General features: G+C 39.7%; 1 protein-coding gene across 3 annotated transcripts in view; it reads left to right on the forward strand.

The window, feature by feature from the left end:
* Window positions 1–25,862, forward strand: part of ltn1 (listerin E3 ubiquitin protein ligase 1) — a 156,638-nt gene that overhangs the window by 9,341 nt on the left and 121,435 nt on the right. For all 3 annotated transcript variants that reach the window (XM_078559905.1, XM_078559908.1, XM_078559906.1), the window contains 6 exons: window positions 3,343–3,441; window positions 8,268–8,498; window positions 10,418–10,470; window positions 19,464–19,644; window positions 20,522–20,695; window positions 22,030–22,220. In XM_078559905.1, the coding sequence (XP_078416031.1) occupies window positions 3,343–3,441; window positions 8,268–8,498; window positions 10,418–10,470; window positions 19,464–19,644; window positions 20,522–20,695; window positions 22,030–22,220 (929 nt within the window). The remainder of the gene's footprint in view (window positions 1–3,342; window positions 3,442–8,267; window positions 8,499–10,417; window positions 10,471–19,463; window positions 19,645–20,521; window positions 20,696–22,029; window positions 22,221–25,862) is intronic.

A 25,862-nucleotide genomic window follows, 5' to 3' on the forward strand; every position in this document is an offset into this window, starting at 1 on the left:
TTAGGGTCTTGGAAGGTATGGGGGGAGGAGGTAAAACAACAGATGTTGCATCTCCTGAGTTTGCTTGGAAAGGGGAAGGGATGGTTGGGCTGATTTAAGGAGTAGAGCAAGGTGTCTGCTTGCTGAAAGGGGAGATGAGGGAAAGATGGGTTTGATGGTAGCATCATGCTGGAGATGGCAGAAATGGAAATGAATAAGGAGGATGAGTGAGGGGAAGGTGAGCACAAGAGAAACCGTATCATTGATTTGAGAACTGGGGGGAGGGGTGAGAGTAGAAATGTGTGAAATGGAACAGATATGGTTAAGGATGTGTCAGTCATGATGGAGAGGTATCCTTGGTTGAAGTAAGAGGAAGACATAAGCACTGGTATGGAAAGTTGCATCATCAGAACAGATGAGACAAAGAAACTGGGAGAATGGAATGGAGTCCTTACAGGAAGGAGGGTCTAAGTAAGTGCAGTCGAGGTAGTTGTGGAAGTCAGTGAACTTGGGCTTATAGTGAATGTTTGTTGATAGCTTATCACCAAAAATGGAGACAGAGAAATCGAGGAAGGGAAAGGCAGAGTTAGAGATGGACCATGTGAAGGTGAAAGGAGGGTGGAAATTGGAAACAAAATTCATGAAATTTTCCATTTCAGGGCGAGAGCAGGAAATGGCAATGATACCATCATCAATATACTGGAAAAAAGAATTGAGGGAGGGGAGCCCAAGTAGGACTAAAACAAGGAATGTGCCACATATCCCACAGTAAGGCAGTTATAATTAGGACCCATACAGCTTCTCATAGCATCAGGTTTTATTTGGAGGAAGTGAGTAAAATTAAAGGAGAACTTACTTCCTCTCTATCACAGATCTTCCCTCTTGTTTCTTTTCCAGCGCCCTGCCTCCAACCTTTTGCTTGCTGAAATTCTAACTTTTTCCAGTTTTGCTGAAAGGCCTTCGACCTGAAACGTTACCTGTTTTTCACTTCACAGATTCAGTTTGACTTGCTGGGCATTTTCTGTTTTTATTTCAGATTTTCAGCATCTGCAGCATTTTACTTTTGTCTCACAGAATCACAGAATTATTACAGCACAGAAGGAGGCCTATCGGTCTACGATGTCTGCACCGGCTCTCTGAATGAGCAATGCACCTAGTGCAAGATTTATTGGCCTTGAAAAATGTATAGCGCAGATTCAGCAAAATGATAACCGGATGTAAAAGACTAAATTGTGAGGACGGGTTGATCAAATTGAGGTGTTTAAAATGAAATGATTCAATAGGGTTTGTACAGAGAAACTATTATCTTGATGTAACCCAGAACAATGTCCACAAAAGACAGGACAAATCCAACCTGGCCATTACCGTCCCTTAGTCTACTCTCAATCATCAGTAAAGTGGTGGAAGGGGTCATCAACAGTGCTATCAAGCGGCACTTAGCAATAACCTGCTCACTGACCTTCAGTTGCTGTTCTGCCAGGGCTACTCAGCTCCTGATCTGATTGCAGCCTTGGATGAGTTCAACTCCAACAACACTCAGGAAGCTTGACACCATCCAGGACAAAGCAGTCCGCTTGATTGGCACCCCATTATCCCCCACTAAACATTCACTCCCTCCACCACTGCCGCATTGTGGCAGCAGTGTGTACCGTCTACAAGATGCACTGCAGCAACTCACCAAGGCTCCTTCGACAGTGCATTCCAAACCCGTGACCTTTACCACCTAGAAAGACAAAGGCAGCAGATGCATGGAAACACCACCACCTGCAAATTCCCCTCCAAGCCACACAGCACCCTGACTTGGAACCATATCGCTATTCCTTCACAGTCACTGTGTTAAAATCCTGGAACTCACTCCCTAATAGCACTGTGAGTATGCCTACACCACATGGCCCGCAGCAGTTGAAGAAGGCAGCTCACCACCACCTTCTCAAGGGCAATTAAGGTTAGACATTAAATGTTGACTTAGCCAGTGACACCCAGACCCTGTGTATTAAGCACTTTTTCACACACAGTATAAAGGAAATCTGGAATCCGCTCCCCAAAAAAGCTGTGTAAATTGACATTGAAGACTGAGATTGATTGATTCTTGTAAAGGGTGTCTAAAGATATGGAACAAAGGCTGGCAAATGGAGTTGAGGTACAGATCAGCTGTGAACTAATTGGCACAACAAGTTCGAGGCGCCGAATGGCCTAAATCTATTCCCGTGTACCTAAACAGACAGCCAAGACCTCTCTAACCTCTCATTCAAAAGATGCCATCTTTAACAAAATACATTACTCATTACTGGAGCTAAGATTATACACTCAAAAGTACCTGGAATGGACCTTGAACTCATGACTATCTGGCATGGAGGCAAGCATGCTATTATCAAGCCAAGCTGCTGCAGGCAGGGATCAAACTTGCTGCTTTTTTGATTGGCATGATTGAATACATTCATGAATTACAGGTAGAAGATGGCATTTTGCTCCCTTACATGTCAAACCAATTAAGATGAACTGCTGGACTCCTCTACCAGCTAACATTGATTTTTGTGTATGACTTTTATCAAGCTCCATATGGCTATGTGGTGGCACTCTTGCTTCTAAATCAGACAATTGTGGGTTCAACCTGTTCTTTAGACACTTGAGCACATAATAATCTAGATATTGAGGGAATGCTGCACTGTCTAAAATACTATCTTTCAGATGAGATGTTAAATTGAAGTCTTGTCTGCTCATTTAGTTGGATGTAAAAGACCCCATAGCACCATTAGAAGACAAAAGAAGGCATTTTCTTTCTATGCCCTGGAAAACACTTATTCTTCAATCTACAGCGCTTGTAAAGCACAGATTATCTGGCTCCTTATTTCATTGCTGTTTTTGAGGATCCTGCTATGTGCAAATTGACAGCCATGTTTTCCAACATTACAAAGGTGGCTACATTTTAAAAAGCACTTTATCATCTGAAATTCTGTGTCTTGAGGTTGTGAAAGACACTCATTAATGTAAGATCTTTCTATTTTAATTAAATTGCCTATTTTGTAATATCTTTTATTCAGTTGAGTTTTGAGTGGTACAACAATTCTATATTTACCTTTCTGGTTTAAGTTGCCTTGTAGTGCATCAAAGATGGAATATTTAAGTAATTGTAAATTAAGCTTTCTTTTTCAAGCTGTTCTAGATTATTAATTACCCATCATTTAAAAAACACAGCGTATTCTAACGTTCAATTAACAGTTAAGTGTGAAATCATATTTGATAGAAAACCTATTGCATAGAATTCTGTTCTGTGAAATTATGAAGTCCTTTTTTTCAGTGTGGTGTGGGTTTGATTTTTCTACTGCTTGAGTTACTCGTTAAACATTCACTGTTTCTTCTAAGGCTGTACAAGAGTTTGGGACAATGTGCAAAGAGAAACACCCTGAGAATATAAAAGGAGTTCTTCCCTATTGGTCAAGGATTTACTGCAAAATTTCCTTGGTAAGCTTCTGTGTACTCATTATTGCCCTAAATTTTAAACTGAATGCATGCAAGCAAATAAGTGAAATCTACAGTGCCTAGAACCGAGACATTGGTCCAATATTTACAGGGAGGCAGAGAGGGTATGGTAACACGAGGAAACCTGACAAAGCCAGGGATGCAGAGTTCCTTTTGCATTTTAACAGCAGTACATCATTATAATTTTTTTTTTACTTCCATTTCCCAACCAACAGTAATCAAATTGGCTGTTGAGTAGGAAAACCAGCAGGAGGCTGCAGCTCTGGGGACCCTTGGGGACAGTTCCTGAAATTGGTAGGGAAGAGGGAGTGAGCGATTGGATTGGGGAAGGTGGGGAGGAGGAAGGCCATTGCAGGAGGGAGGATGTGTGAGGTTGGGGCGTGGGGGGTAGTTTGGTGGAGAGAGAGGCTACTATCAGCAGCAGTGAGGCCAAAGACTTCCTCAAGGGTCCTGCTCCTCTTGACCCATAAATGCCCTTGAGTTTGAAGCTCCCACCTTCCCTTTGCTACACTGAGAACCCAGGTGGCAACAGTTAAATTAGCTTGCATTGTACTGTGGGAGCCTGAAAGTGCCGTGACTTTCCATGGTGAGATGCCCACTCAACACGAAATCTGCTGCTGTAAAACTGAGAAAGGATGCTTAGACAGCTGGGTTGGGGATACGTTCCCCATTTTAAAACTTTCAATCATCACCCCCTCCGTTCTGCAGCCTGTCGTTAGTGGGGGAGGGGAGAGTGGAGTACTATTAATATTGTGGTCATTGAGTCTACAAATCAAACCAGAATAATTTTTTCATGAAAGCAACACCAATAATGCCTGATATTATCACAGTTCACATCCCGCATGAAAAGGAGCATAATGTTGTAATCCCAATTTAAGAACATTTATAACCACATGTTTCCTCATTACAAATCTGTTACTCGCATATTACATTCCTCAACACTTTTTATATTTAACTGTAGTTATTGTTGTCATCAGCTGTCCCTTGATCCAAGGATGACATCTACTCAGGGTTGTGAGTTTTTGCCATGAGTCTTCATGTGACTGAACAGGTTCTAGCTTCCTTCTGGTCACTTGGGTGGTCTTGTGTGTCAGGATTCCACAATATAACTATTTCTCTTCATAAACCTTTATTTAATGTTACATAGTTACGAAAGCAGAAGCTGTAAAATTTTTCAATTTTTAATGTGGACCAAAACTTCAGATGATCTATTTTGAGTTTTCAAAGTTTATTCTTCACAATTCTGTTGGAGTCTCTTGGGTACAAATGTTTGTATCTGTAATAAATCTGTTTTTAAAAATGATTCCAGCTTTCATTAGATTTAATTTATTGGAAAAGAGTCATCTTAATTTTATTCTTTTGAGCTTTTTTGGTGTGACCTTTTAACCACATGTTTTTAGTGTCCGCATGTTTGACTCTCTCTCTGGTCTAAATGCATTTTTTTCAGCTGACATCCTCTCCCTTTTTTCCTGCAAACAACCATGCACCAGTTGTAGCCAGAAGTGCAGACAGCTGATTTGTTTTTAAGCTTCCACCAATATTACTATCAATTGCAGCATCATTCTGTGTTTCAATATTCACTTCTGCACAATGGCATGCTTAAACATCAGTCGCCTTTCAGTAAACTTTAAAGCTACCACTGTCCTAGATAGAACACTTTAAAACTAAAGTGTACTGAAAATCTCTTTTCCATATTCTGTATTGTATTTTTGAAAATGTGTGTGTGTGTGTGCTTTGTTTGTTTACATCCGTCAAACATTCTCCAAGCTGGTGATTTCTTTTCTTAATGTGCTGCTAGTGAGAACATAGCAAGTAGGTAATCTTGGCTGTATCCTGGCACTTCTCCTTTTATCATATGATTTTATAATACAGTTATAAATGACAGCACAGAAGAAGGCTGTTTGTTCTATTATGCCCCTTCCTGTAGTCTTTTATATTTGGTTTTTAAGTACTTGATTCAGTAACATTATGTATTATCGATTGTGCCTCAATAGTCACTTTTAATAATGCATTTTATGTTCTAATAACTCTCTGTGAAAAATAATCTTTTCACTTCCCCTTTCATACTTCTTGTGATAACACTCTGGTTGTGCCCTTTTGTATCATTTGAGATGTGTACAAATTCACCTGGAAGGGATTTTAGTTTATTTTTTATTACAATATAAGGTCATGTTATTTAATGATGGATTAAATTCCAGAGTAATACATGCCAGTTAATATGCTGTTTAGGTTGCAATCCAGGTAGAAACCAGATGAAACCGCAACCATGTGAGTACTCTCCCATGTCCTGTTAGTTTTGAGATAGGAATTGTTGAACAGTTCACACCCTGTTGCTAAAATTGGCTTTCATTCATTATGCCTGGCGCAGGGACTCAGCAGAATAGACATTATTTTTGGCCTGACAGAAAGGAGATTTAACTTAAGGTTGGAACTTTAATTGACATCTGAGGGCCAATCCCCATCAAGTCCTGGAGGAATGGAGCTAATCTGGATCTGGAACTAGAGATCTGACTCTCTGTTAACTGGGGCTTGTAGGAAAAAAAAGTTAGTTCATGGAATCCTAATTAAATTTAGCGTACAACTGGGGAAAAAGATATGTGGCTTGTTGAATTTCATGGCATTAGGAGCAACGTGAAATGGATGTATCTCATTGGTGTTATGTTCATTCACCTATTTAATGTAAAATGAACCAGTTCATGATGGGCCTTAGCTCACTAAAGTGCTTTTCAGTCTATCTTCTGAAAAGGGAAGAGAATGCATGTTCCAGTGAAAGAGAGATCATAGTCAACAATGCACAGAAAAAGGGGTCTATTATTATGATCCCAATGCCATGTTTATATTTAACTAGGGCAGGAAAGGTGCTCTCCAGATCGTGGGGAGCATGAGGTTTGGTGACAGGAGTGACCAGCGATGTTGAATTGCTACTGATTTGTGAACCAATGGAAACAAACCTTTCAGTATTTACATTCTCAAAACACTTCACATTTGTGCTAACTTCTAATAAAGTTTCCCTTCAAAGTTCTCTGATCCAGTGAAAAGAAGTCCAAATTTCCATGCCTTTCCTAATGACTATAATGTTGCATTCTTGGTACATTTTTGAAAATCTTCACCATACCTTTTCCATGGTTGTAATATCTTTCATTTAATAATATGCCTATGAATTGTATTACAACATTACATTCTTTTATATTCAATGCCCTACACATAAAACCAAGCATCCATTATTGGCATTTAAACTTTTAAATGCGAAATCAACCCCAAGCCAGTTGGTGAAGTATGAAACCAGACACTAAAGCTTTACTTGATAATAGATTTTTTCACAAGAATGCAGCATAACGTATACCTGCTTCCTACTTACTAACCCAGTGCCCCAGCAGTTTCTTTTTATTCTCTTTCAGTACTGATTTAACAAATGAACAAATTAACTGATTGAAAAAAACCAATTAAACCAATCGATAGCCCCTGAAAGGGCACGAAAACAAAAACAGAATTTTAAAGGAACCTTATATAATTAAATGAAAATGTTGTTTTGGGGGCTAGTTTCTCTCTATAAGTGCTCTTAAGCACTTTATTAAACAATGCCCTCCACCTGTATATCTTAATAATATAGATCTTTAATGTTAGTGGTATTTGAATTATGTACTCCTTCCTTTGATCTTTCTGCCCTTCCGTAAGAATCATAACTGTCCAGTTAAGACCCCTTTGAAATTGACACTGTCTGCTAAAGGCAATTTTGCTTAAAATGCCGAAATTTTCAACGTTTACTATGCATTCCACATTTGCTAAATTCCAGTGGAAAGATCCCTTGGATTGCAATGTCTGCCAACTTGCCATGATGCAAAGGATTGGTCTAGCAACATATTGAATCAAAGTGTGGTAGATCAGCAGTTATATTCGTACAGAATGTCAATCTTGGCTCCGAGATTTGCTGCTTTCTAAAAGCATGGCAAAACCTTTTGTTGTTCTGGCACATCTCTTGGTGATTGATTCAAGCAAGAAATCTGCTTATCCTTTCAGTGGGTCTATTGCATAAAGTGGAGAGGCCCAAATGGGGGGAGCGAAAGATCGAGGCAGATAGAATGCAGGGGCATCTAGTATAATTTTATCGTTTTTGATTACTTCATAATTTTTTTAAAACTTAAATTTATTCCCATTAATTTTCTCCCTCCCCATTTTCTACTCCTTACTATGATATTGTTCCATTGGTCTCTGTCATCCTTTAGTACTTCCCTTAAGTAGAAGTTCTTAACATGTGAACCTGAATACTAGATGTATTCAATCTCTGGGATAACTTGGCTCAGCCTAATCCTGACAGTCACACTGTATTTGCAGAGATATACCTGGATAGTGATCAAAAGTGGAAATCTTAGATGATTTCTCCCCTACCTAATTCAGGGCTGCTGAGACCAATTATACTGCTTCCATTGAGCTCAGGTGACTCCACACAAACCAAAGATTGTACCTGGGATGCTCCTGTTTTGGGTTCAGTTGCCTATTAAATAAACTTGCTGACCTATTGAGAGGGGTGCTGGAAAGGACATGATGTTAAAGGAATAGCCACCACACCTAGTAACATTTTTATATTTTCAGTTTGGTTAGTGAAGTGCGGTTGAAACTTTTTATAATATCCATATGTAGTGAATATATGTTACTAGTTAGATAATGCATAAGGCACAGAAGAAAAAACATTCACCTTTTATTGCTTACTGCCAACCTTTATTCATTTTTTTTGTCAGAAATGTCAGAGAAATCCTGAAACTTGGTGATGGCAATTTCTGTTTGTTGTTAATTCCCCACCCCTGCTCCAGGACCATGACCGTCGAGTTCGAGAAGCAGTACAGCAGGCATTTGAATCTCTCATCCTTCAAGTGAAGCGGAACTTAGCACCTTATTTGAAGAGCATTATGGGGCACTGGCTTATTGCTCAGTGTGATACCTACAATCCGGCAGCCTCAGCAGCAAAAGTAGCATTTCAAGTTGCTTTTCCATTAAATAAACAACCGGAGGCTGTTGCTTTTTGTAAAGAAGAAATAATGAATGTAAGTTTTAAACAAAACTTTGTCACTGGTATTTCTTGTTAGATTTTTCATGCCGACCTTTTCAGAATTTTATAAAAAGTTGGGTTATTGACAGTTTGATATGGTTCCTATATTTTAGCCAGCATTATAAGATGCATTATTGTGCAATGCTTTTTCTGGGCAGCCAAAAACTTCCATGGGTCAATGAATTTCTTAATTTATGACAACTTTATATAACAAAATATCAGATATAACCCTTCACCAACTGTTTATACTCGTTGCTCATTTTCACTTGCCCCCTCATGCATCTTCTATGAACAAATCCATAAATGTAGCATAACCAACCCAACTATTAAACAAATGCCTAGCATTTGTCTCTTTAACCCAACCCAAAATGTCAGTTAACCACAAAATTAGATCCAGAACATTCAACTGATACGGGGCTGGTGGAGAGAGGGGAGTTGGGAGAATCAGCTCTGGATTGTCCAGTGATGTAGCACACTGCTTTTAACTTCTGGCACCTGTGTTTCAATCCAGCACACACTGGGATGAAAGTCTCCTTGCTCTATTGGCTGGAAAGATCTTGTGCAAAGTACGTTTTGAGTATTGACAACTAAGGTCCTTGTGGGTGTGAGGTCACAAATCAGCTCTAAATGATGAATCTTTGGGAGATCATAAAGGAAAAATTGAAAATATCACTTGAATGTAGCAGAGAGTATTCTAATGTGGTTAGGCTAATGGCATATTTTTATGGCACTGAGAACATTTCCCTGCATTTAAGTGGGCTGTAACTGAACTGAAAACAATTGATGCTGACATATTGCAAAAATTAGGAAAAGTACTATGCCCTAGCACTGACCTAATACCCTTTATGGAAATCTTAAATATTTTCAGATCTACTGATTTATTTCCATGCTCCTACTGTGTACACAAATTGAGTTTAATTTTGTTTTTATACCAAACTGTTTCTCTTCAATTTCACTTCTGGTTAACTTTAAATGTCCAACAAAAAGATGTGAAAACATTTGATTCCAGCGCCATCTATTGGAAAAATTATATGTTACAGCAGAACAGTAACTGACAACAAGCCATTAACAACTTGCATTTGTTTAGTACCTCTAACATAGAAAAACATCCCAAGGCACTTCAGAGATGTAATTAAATTAGACAAAAATGGATGCTCAGACAAAGAGAGAGGTTAAGTTTTCTGTTTCCTCTTCACTCAATGCAACACATGCTCTGTTTATTAACTAAGAATTATGATTGTTCATTTAGGAGGTCTATATTAGTAGTCTATACTTGTTAATTGATAATTTAAACCAATTGTTTTTCCTCCTTGTATTGAGAAAATGTCTCCTCTCCATATGGTACATGACAGAGATCTGAACTTGCTATGTGAGGAACTACAAGAGCAAACTTGTATTTATTAATTTTACAGCAGTGACCTATGCCGCTGAAGTACCTATTGAACTACTTTCAAATGGAAAACGGAAATCAATTCTTTTTACACCTTTACATTATTATGCAGTTACTAGATGCAAATGTTGAGCCCAGCAGTATGAAAGAGACTAGTTAAGATGTATAGAAATCTTTGCTATATTGGATGCATTCAATTCAACTGTCTATCCATGTAATTCCTCCAAGCTTATTCTCTCATTGGTGTTGGCAGGGCATGATATTTCAGAATAAAAATGCAAAGGAGAGTGGTCTAGTCTTTTAAGCACAGTTTTTAAGTGTATGTGCATTTTCGTATTTGTAAAAAACAATTCAAATGTATTTGCAGTAAAGTAAAATAAATATGTAGTTGTTCAGCTTAGTTTCTAAAACATGTTGTATTCCTGCAACAAATCCAGTGTTGATGTGCCTGTGAAACTGTACTCTAGTTACTTTTGATACACAATGTAGTTTGTAATTACAACTGTAATTTTTCTGTTTCACAGATTCTATTTGATTACATCATGAAGGAAAGTCCAGAGACCCTCAGTGATCCACAGTAGGTTATTTGGCTTGCAGTCAATTTATTTTAAAAAGTTATGGAATTTAGCAGTAATGATATTAAACATGCATTCCTATATAAGCAGTCTCCCAGATGTATCACATTCTATTATTGTGATTTAGAAACACACCCTGAGCATAATTCATGTGTTATTTTTGTTAAAGCAGCTGCTCCATTTATAGTAAAATATTAAGTCATCATATGCAAATATTGCTGTAGAACTGTGGTTGGGATACATATCAGAATAACTTAGGTACCACCCATCTCATATTTTACCCAAATGGTTTACCTGTGATTGTAATACATTAGTGTGAACCTGCATTTGTATTTTCTATAGACAAGCCCATTAGAGTATTAGAGTGTAGTCCGCAGTGCTCCACTGTAATGAAACCTGGATATCAAATGTTAGACAGGAGAAAAGGCTGAATGGTTTCCACCTTCACTGCCTCAGGACAAGGTCACATCTGAGAGATTCTGGAGTGTGCTGATTGCATCAGCATACACTCATTACTAAGCCAACAACTTCTGTGCTGACCCAGCCACGTTCATCTGATGAATGATGGCCATATACCCAAAGACCTTACGTACGGTGAACTGGCCACTGCATCACAACCTACTGGACATTCATACCTCTGCTAGAAGGGTACCTGCAAGTGAGATATGAAGATGGCAGACATTGACACACATAATTGGGAGATGTCGCTGATAGTCATGACCTCTGGAGGCTGACTGTTTAGAGGGACACTGGAAGAGGAGAGGCAACATGGAAAGTTCAGCTGGCCAAAAAGAGAGCCCAGAGAAAATGGAGGCCAGCAAGTTCTGCATCACCTTGGGCCACAGTCTTCATCTGCAGCAAATGTGACAGAGACTGTTATGTGAGAGTGGGCCTCCTGAGCCACACCAAGGCACAAACCATCATATCATGAGACAGAAGGTTGCCAAAGAAAGTGTAGTGACATATCTATGCAATAATATTTTTCAGCTGTGAGTTTTTTGTTTAAATATTCTAGTACTGATGGGATGGGTTTATATATTTAAATGGGTTGGGGACTTCAATGTCCATCAGTAAGAGTGCACCACTCCTGACCAAGTTGGCTGATATCTGGACATATCTGACAGATTGGGCCTGTGACAGGTGGCTTGGGAACCAACAAGGGGAACTAGACCTGGACCTCACCAATCTACCTGTCGCAAATGCTGTCCATGGCAGCATAGGTAGGAGTGATCACCGCACAGTCCTTGTTTAGATACAGCCCCATCTCCACACTGACCATTGTGTTATATGGCACTACAACTGTGCTAAATAGGATAGATTCAGAACAGATAAAGCAGCTCAAAACTGTGCATCCACAAGACGCTGTGGGCCATTCACAACAGCAGGATTGTATCCAACCGCAATCTGTAACTTCTTGGCCTGGCATATCCCTCACTCTACCATTACCATCAAGCCAAGGGGTCAACTCTGGCTCAATGAAGAGTCCAAGGAGGGTATGCCAGGAGCAGCACCAGGCATGCCTAAAAATGAGGTGTCAACCTGGTGAAGCTACAACATGGGGCTACTTGCATGCCAAACAGTGGAAGTAGCATGCAATATACGCAACCCACAACCAACAGATCAGATCAAAGCTCTGCAGTCCTGCCACATTCAGCTGTGAATGGCGTGGACAATTAAACAACTAATAGGAGAAGGAACCTGCTTCAATATCCCAGTACTAAATGATGGGGGAGTCCAGCGTATCAGTGCAAAAGACAAGGCAGAAGCATTTGCAGCCAACTTCAGCTAGAAATGTCGAGCGGATAGTCCATCGGCCTCCTCCTGAAGTCCCTCGTGTCACAGATTCCAAACTTCAGCCAACTCAATTCACTCCACGTAACATAAAGAAACGACTGAAGGTAATGGATATTGCGAAGGCTATGGGCAATAATACTGAACACTTGTGCTCCAGAACTAGCCACACTCCTAGCCAAGCTGTTCCAGTACAGCTACTACACTGGCACCTACCCAACAATTTGGAAAATTGCCCAGCTAGTTTCTGTTCACAGAAAGTGGGACAAATCCAATCCAGCCAGTTATCACCTTGTCAGTCTAATCTCAATGATCAGCAAAGTGAACATTTCATCAACATTCAAAGGCGTCAACAAATAGTGCTATCAAGCAGCATTTGCACAGCAATAACCTGCTCACTGATGCTCAGTTTGGGCTCCACCAAGGCCATACAGCTTCCGATCTCATTACAACTTAGGTCAAAACATGGACATAAGAGCTGAATCCCAGACATGAGATGCGAATGACTGCTTTTGACGTCAAAGCAGCATTTGATGAATGTGGCATCAAGGAGCCCTGGCAAAACTGAAGTTAATGGAAATGAAGGGGAAACTCCAACACTGGTTGGAGTTACACTTAGCACAAAAGACGACGGCTGTGGTTGTTGGAGGCTAATCATCTCAGTCTTAGGACATCACTGTAGGAGTTCCTCAGGATAGTGTCCTAGGCTCAACCACCTTCAGCTGTTTCACCAATGACTTTCCCTCCATTGTAAGATCAGAAGTGGGGATGTTTGCTGATGATTGTTCTGTACCATTTGCAACTCCTAGGATGCTGAAGCAGTCCGTGTCCATATGCAGCAAGACCTGGACAATATTCAGGCTTGGGCTGATGTATGGCATGAACATTACTTGCCACTTAAATGCCAGGCAATGAGCATCTCCAACAAGAGAGAATCTAAGCATCCCTCCTGACATTCAATAATATTAGCATCATTGAGTCACCCACTATCAACGTCCTGGGGGTTACTACTGATATCATGATGTTGGAGGTGATATGTGCCAGGTGAAGCAAATCGAGGGAAAGTTGGCCACGCTATCACAATGGTTTTGCAATTTGTATTTATTACGAGAAGATTTCTGCACTGAATTCAGAAGCAATGAGTCCACGAACACTTTTAGAGATTTAAAAAATTAAATGAAAGCATATATTAACAAAATAAAAGAACTCAAGCACAAACATAAGATTACAGTAACTTGATATTATAACAAATCCCAAAATTCCCAGTTAACCTGACTCCCAACTACACACCCGCGTTAAGGCAACAGTCCAAAATAGAATTTAAATTTAAATAGGCAATCCAGCAAGGTTACCACAGCACGCACTTGACGGTGGAATTCTCAAGGCTTTAAACATAACTTTAGTTACTGGACACAGACCTGCAAAAGTGGCTAGAGGCTTTTCCCCAAGGCTGCTTTAAACAATGTACCTGTCAAGATGTTACATGGCCACCCACTACGTGGCCTTCCATCCTTCTTTATACATGTTTCTCTTTTTAATGTGTAAAATCCCATTGTTCTACATGTCTTTGGAAATTTACTTTTCCCATAAAATAATCTTCCATGTCAATAAGGCCTCTTTCTTTTTGGGAAAAGTAAATATAATAACCTTGCCCTATTTATCTTGTTATTTTTAAACAGCCTATCATACCTTTGAAAATCAAACAACCCCTCCACTTATCTAAAAATGCTAATTTCATTCACACCTTACTGTGGAACCCTCATCCGAGCTTATCCATCTCTATTTCAAAAGTCTGCTTTACACCTAACTCTTTTGATAATTTCAACCTTGCAGTCTATCTGACTCTAATTTAATTAAATCAGTCACACAGAAAGAATGATCCACACTCACACCCATAAGCCTACAATAATATTATGAAAAACATTATAGTTTCATGACACTGACCAGAAACTGAACTGGACCAGCCATAAAAATACTGTGGCCATAGCAGCAGGTCAGAGGCTCGGAATTCTGAGGCAAGTAACTCCCCTGACTTCCCAAAGCCTATTCACCATCTACAAGGCTTAAGGCAGGAGTGTGATGAGATATTTCCCACATGGGCTGGATGAATACGGTCCAACAACATTTAAGAAGCTCGACACCATCCAGGACAAATCAGCCCACTTGATTGGCACTCCATCCACCAACCTAAACGTTCACTCGTTTCCACCAATGCACAGTGGCAGCAATGTGTCCTATATGCAAAATGCACTGCAGTAACTCACCAAGCTCCTTTGATAGCACCTTCAAACCTCCACCACCTAGGAGGGCAATGACTGCAGATGCATGGGAACTTCACCACCTGCAAGTTTCCCTCCAGGCCACCCACCATCCTGACTTGGAACTATATTGCCATTCCTTCACTGTCACTGGATCAAAATCGTGGAATTCTCTTCCTAACAGCACTGTGAGTATACGTTCACCACATTGACTGCAGCGGTTCAAGAAAGTGGCTCACCACCACCTTCTCGAGGGCAGTTAGTGATGAGTAATAAATGCTGGCCTTGCCAGCAACACTTGCGTTCAGTGAAAGAATAGAAAAAAAACATTTTGGACCTGGTAATGTGTAATGAGTTGGGATTAATAAATGACATCATAATAAAGGATCATGTAGGTAAGAGTGAGCATAACATAGTATTTCACATTCAGTTTGTGGGTGAGGCACTTGAGTCTGAAACTAGTGTCTTAAACTTCAATGAAGGCATTTAAAAGGTTACGAAGACAGAGTCGGCTTAAGTGGATTGGGAAAATAGGTTAACAAGTAGCATGGTAGAGAAGCACTGGTAAACATTTAAGGAGATATTTGATTATTCAAGAAAAATATATCCAATTTAGAAAGGTTCTACAAAAAGGATGCACCATTCGTGGCTAACTGAAGAAGTTAAGGATGATATCAAATTGAAAGAAAACATGTACAGTGTTACAAAGATTAGTTGTAGGCCAGAAGATTGGGAAAATTCGAGAAACCACAAGAGGATAACTTTAAAAAAATAATAAAGAGGAAGAAATTGGAGCAAGAGAGAAAATTAGCAAGAAATATAAAAACCGATAGTAAAAGCTTCTATATGTATATAGGAAGAGAAGAGTAGCAATGGTGAGAGTTGATCCCATAGAAGTTGAGACTGGAGAATTAATAATAGGAAACAAGGAAATGACAGAGACTTTGAACAAGTATTTTGTACCTGTCGTCGCAGTAGAAGACACAAAAAGCATCCCAAAAATAGTAGAAAAGCAGGGGGCAAAAGGCAGAGAGGAACTTAAAACAATCACTGTCACAAGAGAAAAAGTACTAGGAAAACTAATGGGACTAAAGACTGACAAGTCCCCTGGATGACCTGTATCCTAGGGTCTTAAACGAAGTAGCTGCAGGAATTGTAGATGCATTAGTTGTAATCTTCCAAATTTCCCTAGATTCTGGAAAGGTCCTAGTCAACTGGAAAACCACAAATGTAACACACCTATTCAAGAAAAGAGGGTGACAGAAAGCAGGAAAGTATAGGATGGTTAGCCTAACATCTGTCATTGGGAAAATGCTGGAATTCATTATTAAGGAGGGAGTAGCAGGACATTTAGAAAATCATAATACAATCAGGCAGAGTTAGCATGGTTTTGTGAAAGGAAAATCATGTTTGACAAATTTATTAGAGTTCTTTGAGGATGTAACAAGCAGGGTGGATAAAGGGGAACCAGTAGATGTAGTGTATTTGGATTTCCAAAATTGATTCGACAAGGTGTCACAGAAAAGATTGGGCGATTTTTAACATGGATAGAGGATTGGCTAATTTGCAGGAAACAGAGTTGGGTAAATGGATCATTTTCAGGTTGGCAAACTGTAACTAGTGAAGTGCAACAGGGATGAGCGCTGGGGCTGCAACTATTTATGATTTCTATTAATGACTTGGATGAAGGGACCGACTGTATGATAACCAAATTTGCAGATGATATTAAAATAGGTAGGAAAGCAAATTTTGAGGAGGATACAAAGATTCTACAAAAGGGTATAGATAGGATGTGACTTTAAAAAAAAATGGCAGATTGAGTATAATGTGGAAAAATGTGAGGCTGTTCGCTGTGCTAGGAAGAATAGAAAAGCAGAATATAATTTAAATAGAGAGACAGCAGAATGCGGCACAACAGAGGGATCTGGCTATCCTTGTACATGAATCTTAAAAAGTTAGCATGCAGGTATAGCAAGTAATTAGGAAGGCAAATGGACTGTTAACCTTTATTGCAAGGAGAATGGAGCATAGGGAAGTCTTGCTACAACTGTACAGGGCTTTGGTGAGGCCAGACCTCGAGTACTGTGCACACTTTTGATCTCCTTACTTAAGGAACGATATACTTACAGTGGAAAGATTTCAGAGGAAGTTCACGAGGCTGATTCCTGGGATGAATGGGTTGTCTCCTGAGGAAATGTTGAGCAGGTTACACCTATACTCATGGAAGTTTAGAAGAATCAAAGATGATCTGATTGGAACATACAGGATTCTGAGGGGACTTGACAGCATGGATGCTGGAAGGATGTTTCCCTCGTGGGGCAATAGAGAACTAGGGGACATAGTTTAAAAATAAGGGGTCTCCCATATAAGATGGCGTTGAGGAATTTCATCTCTAAGGGTCGTTTAGTCTTTGGAATTCTCAGAAAGCAGTGGAGGCTGAGTTATTGAATATATTCAAGGCTGAATTAGATAGATTTTTGATTGACACAGGAATTAAGGGTTATGACAACAGGAGAGAAAGTGGCGTTAAAGCCGCAATCAGATCATCTTATTGAATGGTGAAGCAGGCTCAGTGGGCCAAATGGCCTATCCCTCCTCCTGTTTCTTATATTCTTACGTTAAAAAACATTATTGTGATGAATTTTCCATAATAACGTATACACTACTGAGCAGAATAAAATTGGTCTCTAAAATTGGAAAATATATTCCAATTTTTTTCCTTACTTGCATTTGATATTAAAAATCTGCCTATTTGAGATGATGACATTTTATTCTGTGTGTTTCTAAGTTCCTTACTCCATCCCACCCCCAGCTGTTTGCGTAATAGATTTTGAGATGTCGTGACCCCTTAGACAGGTTGACTGCAATAGCTGCATTTTTAAATTCACTGATTTTTCACTTTCTGCTATTGGAATGGTAAGCCACCAAATCAGACATTTGTTGGAATTATTCAAATGTATTACCACAGTTACTTCAAAAAATATGCCACTTGTTATTTGCAAATGGCGTGGTTTAGTACATTGGTGGCACGGTTCAGAATACACAGGGACTATGGGTGAATTTGCTCTAAAAAGCCCCCAAAAAACCCTTGAAAAATTAATCATGGGGGCAACAAATGAAAGAAAAGTTGCCCCCTTATGTGAGAGAGATAGAGCAAGGATGGCTCATGTGTGAGGCCGATCTCCCGGTGCATGTGGGTACATCATGGCACTAATGGCCGCCATCTGCCCAAGCTCGAGCTGAGAAGGAGGAGAGAGCCCATTGAAGAATAAGAGCATGTGTGAGTAAAACACCCACATAACAATCCCTGTCAGGGAAGTGTCTCAGGGCTTTCAGCCCCATCACTTCCAAACTGTTAATCTGGGACACTAGCAGTTCACATTCTTTAAGCCACTTACTTCGTTTGTCTACTTATGCCTCTGTTATACTTTAAGTGCTTTTGTCCCTAAATTTATTACTGGCCTTAGTAATGTAGCTGCTAAAGGTGTATTTGTATTTACCACTGTAATATACAGGAAAGCGGTTTCCATTTTTCAATGGATTTAAGTCTGTGCAGTCCACATTGCCTCCAGGTTGAATTGGAAGCAAGACTCCCTCCTGCAGAATACTTCACCACACTTTGTTCTGATGTCAGCTCAATTTTGAGCTATACCTTGCACTGTAACTGGTGTCCAAATCCCCTCATGTTGACTCTAGTTTGCAGTGTGAATGCAGCTTATGTTTGGGGAAAGTACTGAAGTGCAAATGGCTTCTGGGTCCTGACTCGATAAGCCATTGAAACAAGTGGATATCAGGACACTTGACTTGGAGTGGTGAAGACAAAAGTGTGCTGAAGACAAAAGTGTGCTAAGATGCTTTTACATTTGACACTAGTTCAGTTCATGATGGAGAGCGGTAGCAGAGTGGGTCACCTTACTCAACGAGTAACCCAGAAACCTGAATTAATGATCAGGAGGCAGGAATTCCCCTCCCACAACTCAGTTAATTAGTAAACTGGATTGTTATAATAAAAAAAATCTGATGCACTAATGTATTTTAGGGAAAGAAACCATCCTTACCTGGTTTGGCCCATATGTGATTCCGAACCCACATCAACATGGTTGACTCTTATATAAAAGCAAAATACTGCGGATGCTGGAAATCTGAAACAAAAACAGAAAATGCTGGAAAAACTCAGCAGGCCAAACAGCATCTGTGAAAAGAAAAAAAACAGAGTTCACGTTTTAAGTCCTTATGACTCATCAGAGCTCTGAAAAAGAATCATAAGGACTCGAAACGTTAACTTTTTTTTTTCTCTCCACAGATGCTGTTAGACCTGCTGAGTTTTTCCAGCATTTTCTGTTGTGGTTGACTCTTAACTGCCCCCTGAAATGACCTAGCAAGATACTCAGTTGAATTTTAGAAGGCGGCTCACTACCAGCTCCTCAAGGGTAATTTGGTATGCGTAATAAGATAAGATATTGTAACATTGACTCATGGTTAGCACACTATTTAGATCTGATTAATCATTGGCTTTAGAGGAGATGAGCTGCTCTATATTATAGAGTCTTTCCATTTGTGCCATCTTGCCTATCTAAAGAAGGAAAGACACAAATACAGAAGGTAATGTTAATACATGACTGCATCAGCTAATAATGAAGTTAATGAGAATGAAAAAAAAGAAATCCTAAAAGTCAAAAAAAAGGTCTCCAGAAAATCTCAAAAAGAGCCCTTGAGAAAATAATATAATTTTGATCACTGATTGGTGGCCATAGAGGGTTGAAGATGAAGCCAAAATAAACATAGACGATTACTCTTTTGAATTCTGTATTACAAGTATGTGACTAATAGTTTTTTGAAAAATGTGGATAATATGGAGATCTTTGTATTATTTTACATAGTTAATAACTTTTAATACCACCAATACCACCAGAAATTTACAACTCTAAATTGTTGTTCAAACTTAGAAGTGTTCCTGAGGAAGAAAGGGAAGGCAAATACCTAAGGGTTGTTACAAGCTCACTATTGGCTCTGAAAAAGCTGCTTGATCTTCTCCCTGAAAATGAGAGCGTTGCCCTGAAAGACAGACTGATGGAACTTCTATCACAGTCCAAATTCTGGAAATACAGCAGACATAAAACTCCACAGGTTTGAGTTAACCATTCACTGGTATATTAAAAAGTATAATTAAATATTGCAATAAGTTAATAGTATTCACCTATTATATGAGAAACTGAGCTCCTCAACAATGTGAAAGTTCTCAAATTTAAAAGTTTCCACATTTTTATTACTTACCAGCATTAATGTTCATAGAAATACTTATTTTAACGGTTCCATTAAAGATAGAAGGTCACTGGGAAGCTAAAGCAGTAAAACACTAGACCTCTAATCAGTGTGCTTAGCTTTGAATTTACCTAAAGTTAGATATGTTATAGTCCGGTGGTTGAATGTGTAGTATTTGATGACTTCAGGATTTGTGGGCAGAGGCAAAATGGCAGGACTAGTTCAGCCCACAGGTTTGCAACTAACAATGCCATAAGTCCAAATCACAGACAGTGCAGGCCTCTTGGCTGGAGGAGGAAACATGATGACAGTAGTTAGGAAGAGCATGAACTTTTTAATTCTATCAAGAATTTTTAAAATCTAAAACATAACATCAAAACTTTGCATAGACTTCACCTTGCCAAAAGTAATCTTGAATTTTTTTTCTAACTCAAATCTTTACTTTTAAAGCCTTCAATGCAGAACAAGACTATTTTCACAGGATGTTGGACAATTGGGGGGAATTGGACTCCCTGATACAGGAAAATTAATTGTATATGGAAGTTTGTTCCTTGTTTTTTCACCTTCATTCACAATGATATAACCTGATGACTACACAGTACATTTTGTTGACCATTTGAAATTTGCAGGCCAGGTTCAACCACCTACTGCCCTGTGAGTGCAAAGTATAAATGTTAATATCTTGATAGAAATGGTGAGAATCTGAAATGCTTAAAGTTTCTTTTGTTCTTTCATTTGTTAGATCCGTTCAGCTTTCTTTGAATTAATTATTGCTTTTTGCCAATATTTGCCCGAGCTGATGAAGTTTGAAGCTGCAAGAGTGTGTCCCGCTGTGCTACTGAGCATAGATGATATGGATCCAGTAGTATGCCCTTCTGTCTGGGCAGCAGCACTTTATGTGCTCACCTGCATTGAGGTAAAGTGAAGCCCAAAGTAGACAATTTGGGCACAAAGAAGTCTTATCTTAAGATTTAAAAAAAATAGCATTGAAGAAAGTTCCTTTAATGTATTGTTTTGGTGGAGTTATGATTGTTGTTTTATTTTAAATCTAATATACATTGTTAAACCTGAGACTTTGGAATTCCCAGTGAGTCAGTGGGTTAAAGTAATGATTAATTGAGCCATGCAGACTGGGAAGCCCCCCCAATTGATCTGTAATGAGTCAATTGATTTCATCTAGGACACCAGTAGGGATTCTACTGTTAGCCTCAATACTCCTGGGTTAAGGAGGAGAAGCTTGCCAGGGCTTCTGCTTCTGATCATTATCTTGTCACCCCTGCCAAAATTATATCTGTGTGAATATCAGATGACAACAGTATCATGCTCAACTGTAGCACTGCTGTTGATTGCATAGGCTATTGGCACCCTGTCTAATTTGCATTTGAACAATGGCCATTTGTAGAAATATCAAAGGATGTCTATTGCACATTACCTTAGCAAGAGGAAGTGATAAGAGGAGCAGAGAAAAATTACTGGAACAAAATTTATTTATTTTTGCTTTCATTCTGTTCCAACTGCTACTGCCCAAAGTGAAATTGTTCCTCAGACAGTTTTAATAGTAACAATTTGTGTAAAAAATAGTCTGAGCCCTTTATAAGGCAAAGCTGGAAAAAGAACATTGAGCTGTTTGCAGCAGAGGACCCTGAAGCTACAGTTGCAGAGCTGAGTTTTTCTTCGAATTTTTGAAGGCAGTGATAGATAAGAAAGATCTTAAAACATTTTGATTGAAATGCCTTGTGTATGTAAATCTGTTCAGTTTACACCAAAAACTCCACACCTATGCCCCTATCTATCCTTGTTCCTGGCTGCTGATTTAGGCTCAGTGGAATAGTGTATAACCTCAACTCTGACATCACAGCTTATAATTTTGCACCTCTGAGGTTGGACATTATATAGATTTCTCACCACCAAATTACTCATAGACCTTTGCTACCAACAATTTTCATAGCCACTATCATAATAGATAGTTTTTTAATGAAAAGTTTAGATTTTTAGAAATACAAGTAATTGAAGATAGGAGAGAATCGTTGACCTTCTTTAGCTTCTATGGAAAATTCAGGAAATTGCATCTGTAAAGATTCTAATAGCATCTTCTTATGTTCTATTTAAGACTAATGCCATATGGTGATATGGTAGATAATTTGGTATCCTAATTTGGCAGGCTAAAGTTTTGGTTTCTCTGACTGCATGTTTTCCATCGAGTGCTGTAATATTTTGTAACACTATCTATTTTATTTATATTTTTGTTAGGATTGCTGGGCCCATGTAAATGCAAAGAAAGGAGTTTTGCCAAAACTATGGACAGTTCTTAAAGAAGGTGGCCGTGGCTTGGCTACTTTTGTCTATCCAAGTCTTTTACCATTTATCAGCAGGTTACCTGAAGAAATAATTGGATCCAAGATAGAGTTTTTCACCATGTTCTTCAGCAGCTTTAGCAAGGGGTATGATTTGTTTAATAATTTCCATCACCAGTGCACTCCACTAAGATGTTATTTAGCTATTAATGACCTGGGGCAATTAACAGAACATAAATGGTGTTTTACTTAAAAAAAACATGTCTTGGGATACAGATTTCTGGAGAAGACGAGGGTGATCTTAAAAAAGGGACAATTGGGTGGATCAGTGGTATCGCGTGCTGCTATTTTGTTTCTAGTTCCTGGGTTATAGTCCAGCCCACCCTGATTTCTCTGTGAATTGTAAGAGTCCAAAGTGAAAGGAGCTAGGACAGCCCCAATGAAAAAAAAAATGACAAATTAGTAATGTCTTGCATGGCCCTTTGTGCTACAAAGCTGCCTCTGATGATAAAAGCATGAATCTTGCCATCAGATGCAATGAGGAATTTGCACTGTGTTTCTGTTGGTCCAGTCAGCATGCTTTGGGCTCTGCCTCTGTTGGAGACATGTGATCTCCATTTTAGGTCTGGCAGTAGTTTGGCTGAACACTCCAGCAGCCTTCTGAGAGCAGTGCTTTGTTAATCTGGACCAACTTTCAGGTGACAGAAGGGAAGGTCCTGATCTGAATGTCTTGTGACTTTTTAATAATTGTGAATATACAAGATTGAAAAATGCATAGTAATATTAAAATCATCTTTGCAAGTGCATAAGAAACAGGAGCAGGAGAAGACCACATAAGACCATAAGACATAGGAGCAGAAATTAGGCCATTCGGCCCATCGCGTCTGCTCCGCCATTCAATCATGGCTGATAAGTTTCTCAACCCCATTCTCCCGCCTTCTCCCTGTAACCTTTGATCCCCTTACCAATCAAGAACCTATCTATCTCAGTCTTAAATATACTCAATGACCTGGCCTCCATAGCCTTCTATGGCAATGAATTCCATAGATTCACCACTCTCTTGCTAAAGAAGTTTCTCCTCATCTCTGTTCTAAAAGGTCTTCCCTTTACTCTGAGGCTGTGCCCTCGGGTCCTAGCCTCTCCTACTAATGGAAACATCTTCCCCACGTCCACTCTATCCAGGCCTTTCAGTATTCTGTAAGTTTCAATCAGATCCCCCCTCATCCTTCTAAACTCCATCGAGAATAGACCCAGAGTCGTCAAACGTTCCTCATATGTTAAGCCTTTCATTCCTGGGATCATTCTCGTGAACCTCCTCTGGACCCTCTCCAGGGCCAGCACATCCTTCCTGAGATACGGGGCCCAGAATTGCTCACAATATTCTAAATGTGGTCTGACCAGAGCCTTATAAAGCCTCAGCAGCACTATTCTAGTCCCCTCGAAATAAATGCCAACATTGCATTTGCCTTCCTAACTACCGACTCAACCTGCAAGTTAACCTTAAGAGAATCCTGGACTAGGACTCCCAAGTCCCTTTGCACTCCAGATTTCTGAATTCTCTCCCCATTTAGAAAATAGTCTATGCCTCTATTCTTCTTACCAAAATGCATGACCTCACACTTGCCCATGTTGTATTCCATCTGCCACTTCTTTGCCCATTCTCCTAACCTGTCCAAATCCTTCTGCAGCCTCCCCGCCTCCTCAATACTACCTGTCCCTCCACCTATCTTTGTATCATCTGCAAACTTAGCCAGGATGCCCTCAATTCCTTTATCTAGATCATTAATGTATAAAGTGAAAAGTTGTGGTCCCAACACTGACCCCTGCGGAACTCCACTAGTCACCGACCACCATCCTGAGAAGGACCCCCTTATCCCCACTCTCTGCCTCCTGCCAGACAGCCAATCTTCTATCCATGCTAGTACCTTGCCTCTAACACCATGGGCTCTTATCTTACTGAGCAGCCTCCTGTGCGGCACCTTGTCAAAGGCCTTCTGGAAGTCCAAGTAGATAACATCCATTGGCTCTCCTTTGTCTAACCTACTCATTACCTCCTCAAAGAATTCTAACAGATTTGTCAGGCATGACCTCCCCTTGATGAAACCATGCTGACTTTGCCCGATTTTACCATGCACTTCCAAGTATTCTGAAATCTCATCCTTAGCAATGGACTCTAAAATCTTACCAACGACTGAGGTCAAGCTAATCGGCCTGTAATTTCCCGTCTTTTGCCTCACTCCCTTCTTAAACAGGGGGGTTACATTAGCGATTTTCCAGTCCTCTGGGACCCTCCCTGACTCCAGTGATTCCTGAAAGATCGCCACTAACGCCTCCTTCAGCTATTTCCTTCAGAAACATGACAAACCTGCTCCGCCATTCAGTATGACCATGGCTAATCTTGGGCTTTAACTCCACTTTTCCACCCACTCCCCATATCCCTTGATCCCTTGAGAGACCAAAAATCTGTCTATCTCAGTCTTTAAATATATTAAATGAAGGCGCATCCACAACCCTATGGGGTAGAGAATTTCAAAGATTCACAACCCTTTGAATGAAGGAATATCTCCTCATCTCAGTCCTAAATGATGGGCCCTTTATTCTGAAACTGTGTCCCCTTGTTCTAGATTCCCCAGCCAGGGGAAACAACTGCTTAGTATCTACCCTGTTAAGCCCCTTAATAATCTTGAATGTTTCAATGAGATCACCTCTCATTCTTCTAAACTCCTCAGAATATAGACCCAATTTACTCAGCCTCTGATCATAGGACAACCCCCTGATCCCAGGGGCCAATATGTACTGCCTCCAATGCAAGTTTATCCTTTCTTAAATATGGAGACCATAACTGCACACAAGTTTCTAGATGTGGCCTCACCAAAGCTCCGTACAAATGTAGCAAGACTTCTTTATTCTTGTACTCCAATTACATTGCAATAAAGGCCAACATGCCATTACTTTCCTAATTGCTTGTTGTACCCCTTTGCTAAATTTTTGTGTTCCTTATTCGAATACACCCAAATCTCCCTCAACATCAACATTTACAAGTTTCATGCTTTTTCTTATGACCAAAGTGAATCACCTCACTTTCCCAGATTATACTCCATCTGTCATCTTGTTGCCCACTCATCTTGATCTGTCTATATCTCCTTGTGTCCTCCTCACAGCTTGCATTCCCACCTAGCTTTGTAACATCAGCAAATTAGATAAATTATCCTCTGTCTTTTCCATCTAAGTCATTAATATAGATAGCAAAAAGCTAAGGCTCCAGCACTGATCCTTGCGGCACTGCACTAGTCACAGCCTATCAACTTGAAAATGTTCCATTTATCCCACTGTCTGCTTCCTGTCCATTGACCAATCCTCTATCCATGCTAATATATTACCCCCAACTCCATGAGCCCTTATCTTGTGTATTAACCTTTTGTGTGGCACCTGATCAAATGCTTTTTGGAAATCCAAGCATACCCTATCTACTGGTTCCCCTTTATCTACCCGACTAGTTACATCCTCAAAGAACTCTAATAAATTTGTCAAACAGGATTTCCCTTTCGTCAAGTCATGTTGACTTGTTCTAATCATAACGATGCACTTAGAAAAGCATCTAAAAACTTCCTCAATAATAGATTCCAGCACTTTTCTAATGACTGGTGTCAGGCTAACTGACCTATAGTTCCCTATCTCTGTCTCCTTTTCTTGAACAGCGGTATTACATTTGCTAACTTCCAATCTGCTGGGACTGTTCCAGAATCTAGGGAATTTTGGAAAATCATAGCCAGCACATCACTATCTCTT

Source organism: Cetorhinus maximus, chromosome 16 (assembly GCF_964194155.1).
Source record: "Cetorhinus maximus chromosome 16, sCetMax3.hap1.1, whole genome shotgun sequence".
NCBI classification, from domain to species: Eukaryota; Metazoa; Chordata; class Chondrichthyes; order Lamniformes; family Cetorhinidae; genus Cetorhinus; species Cetorhinus maximus.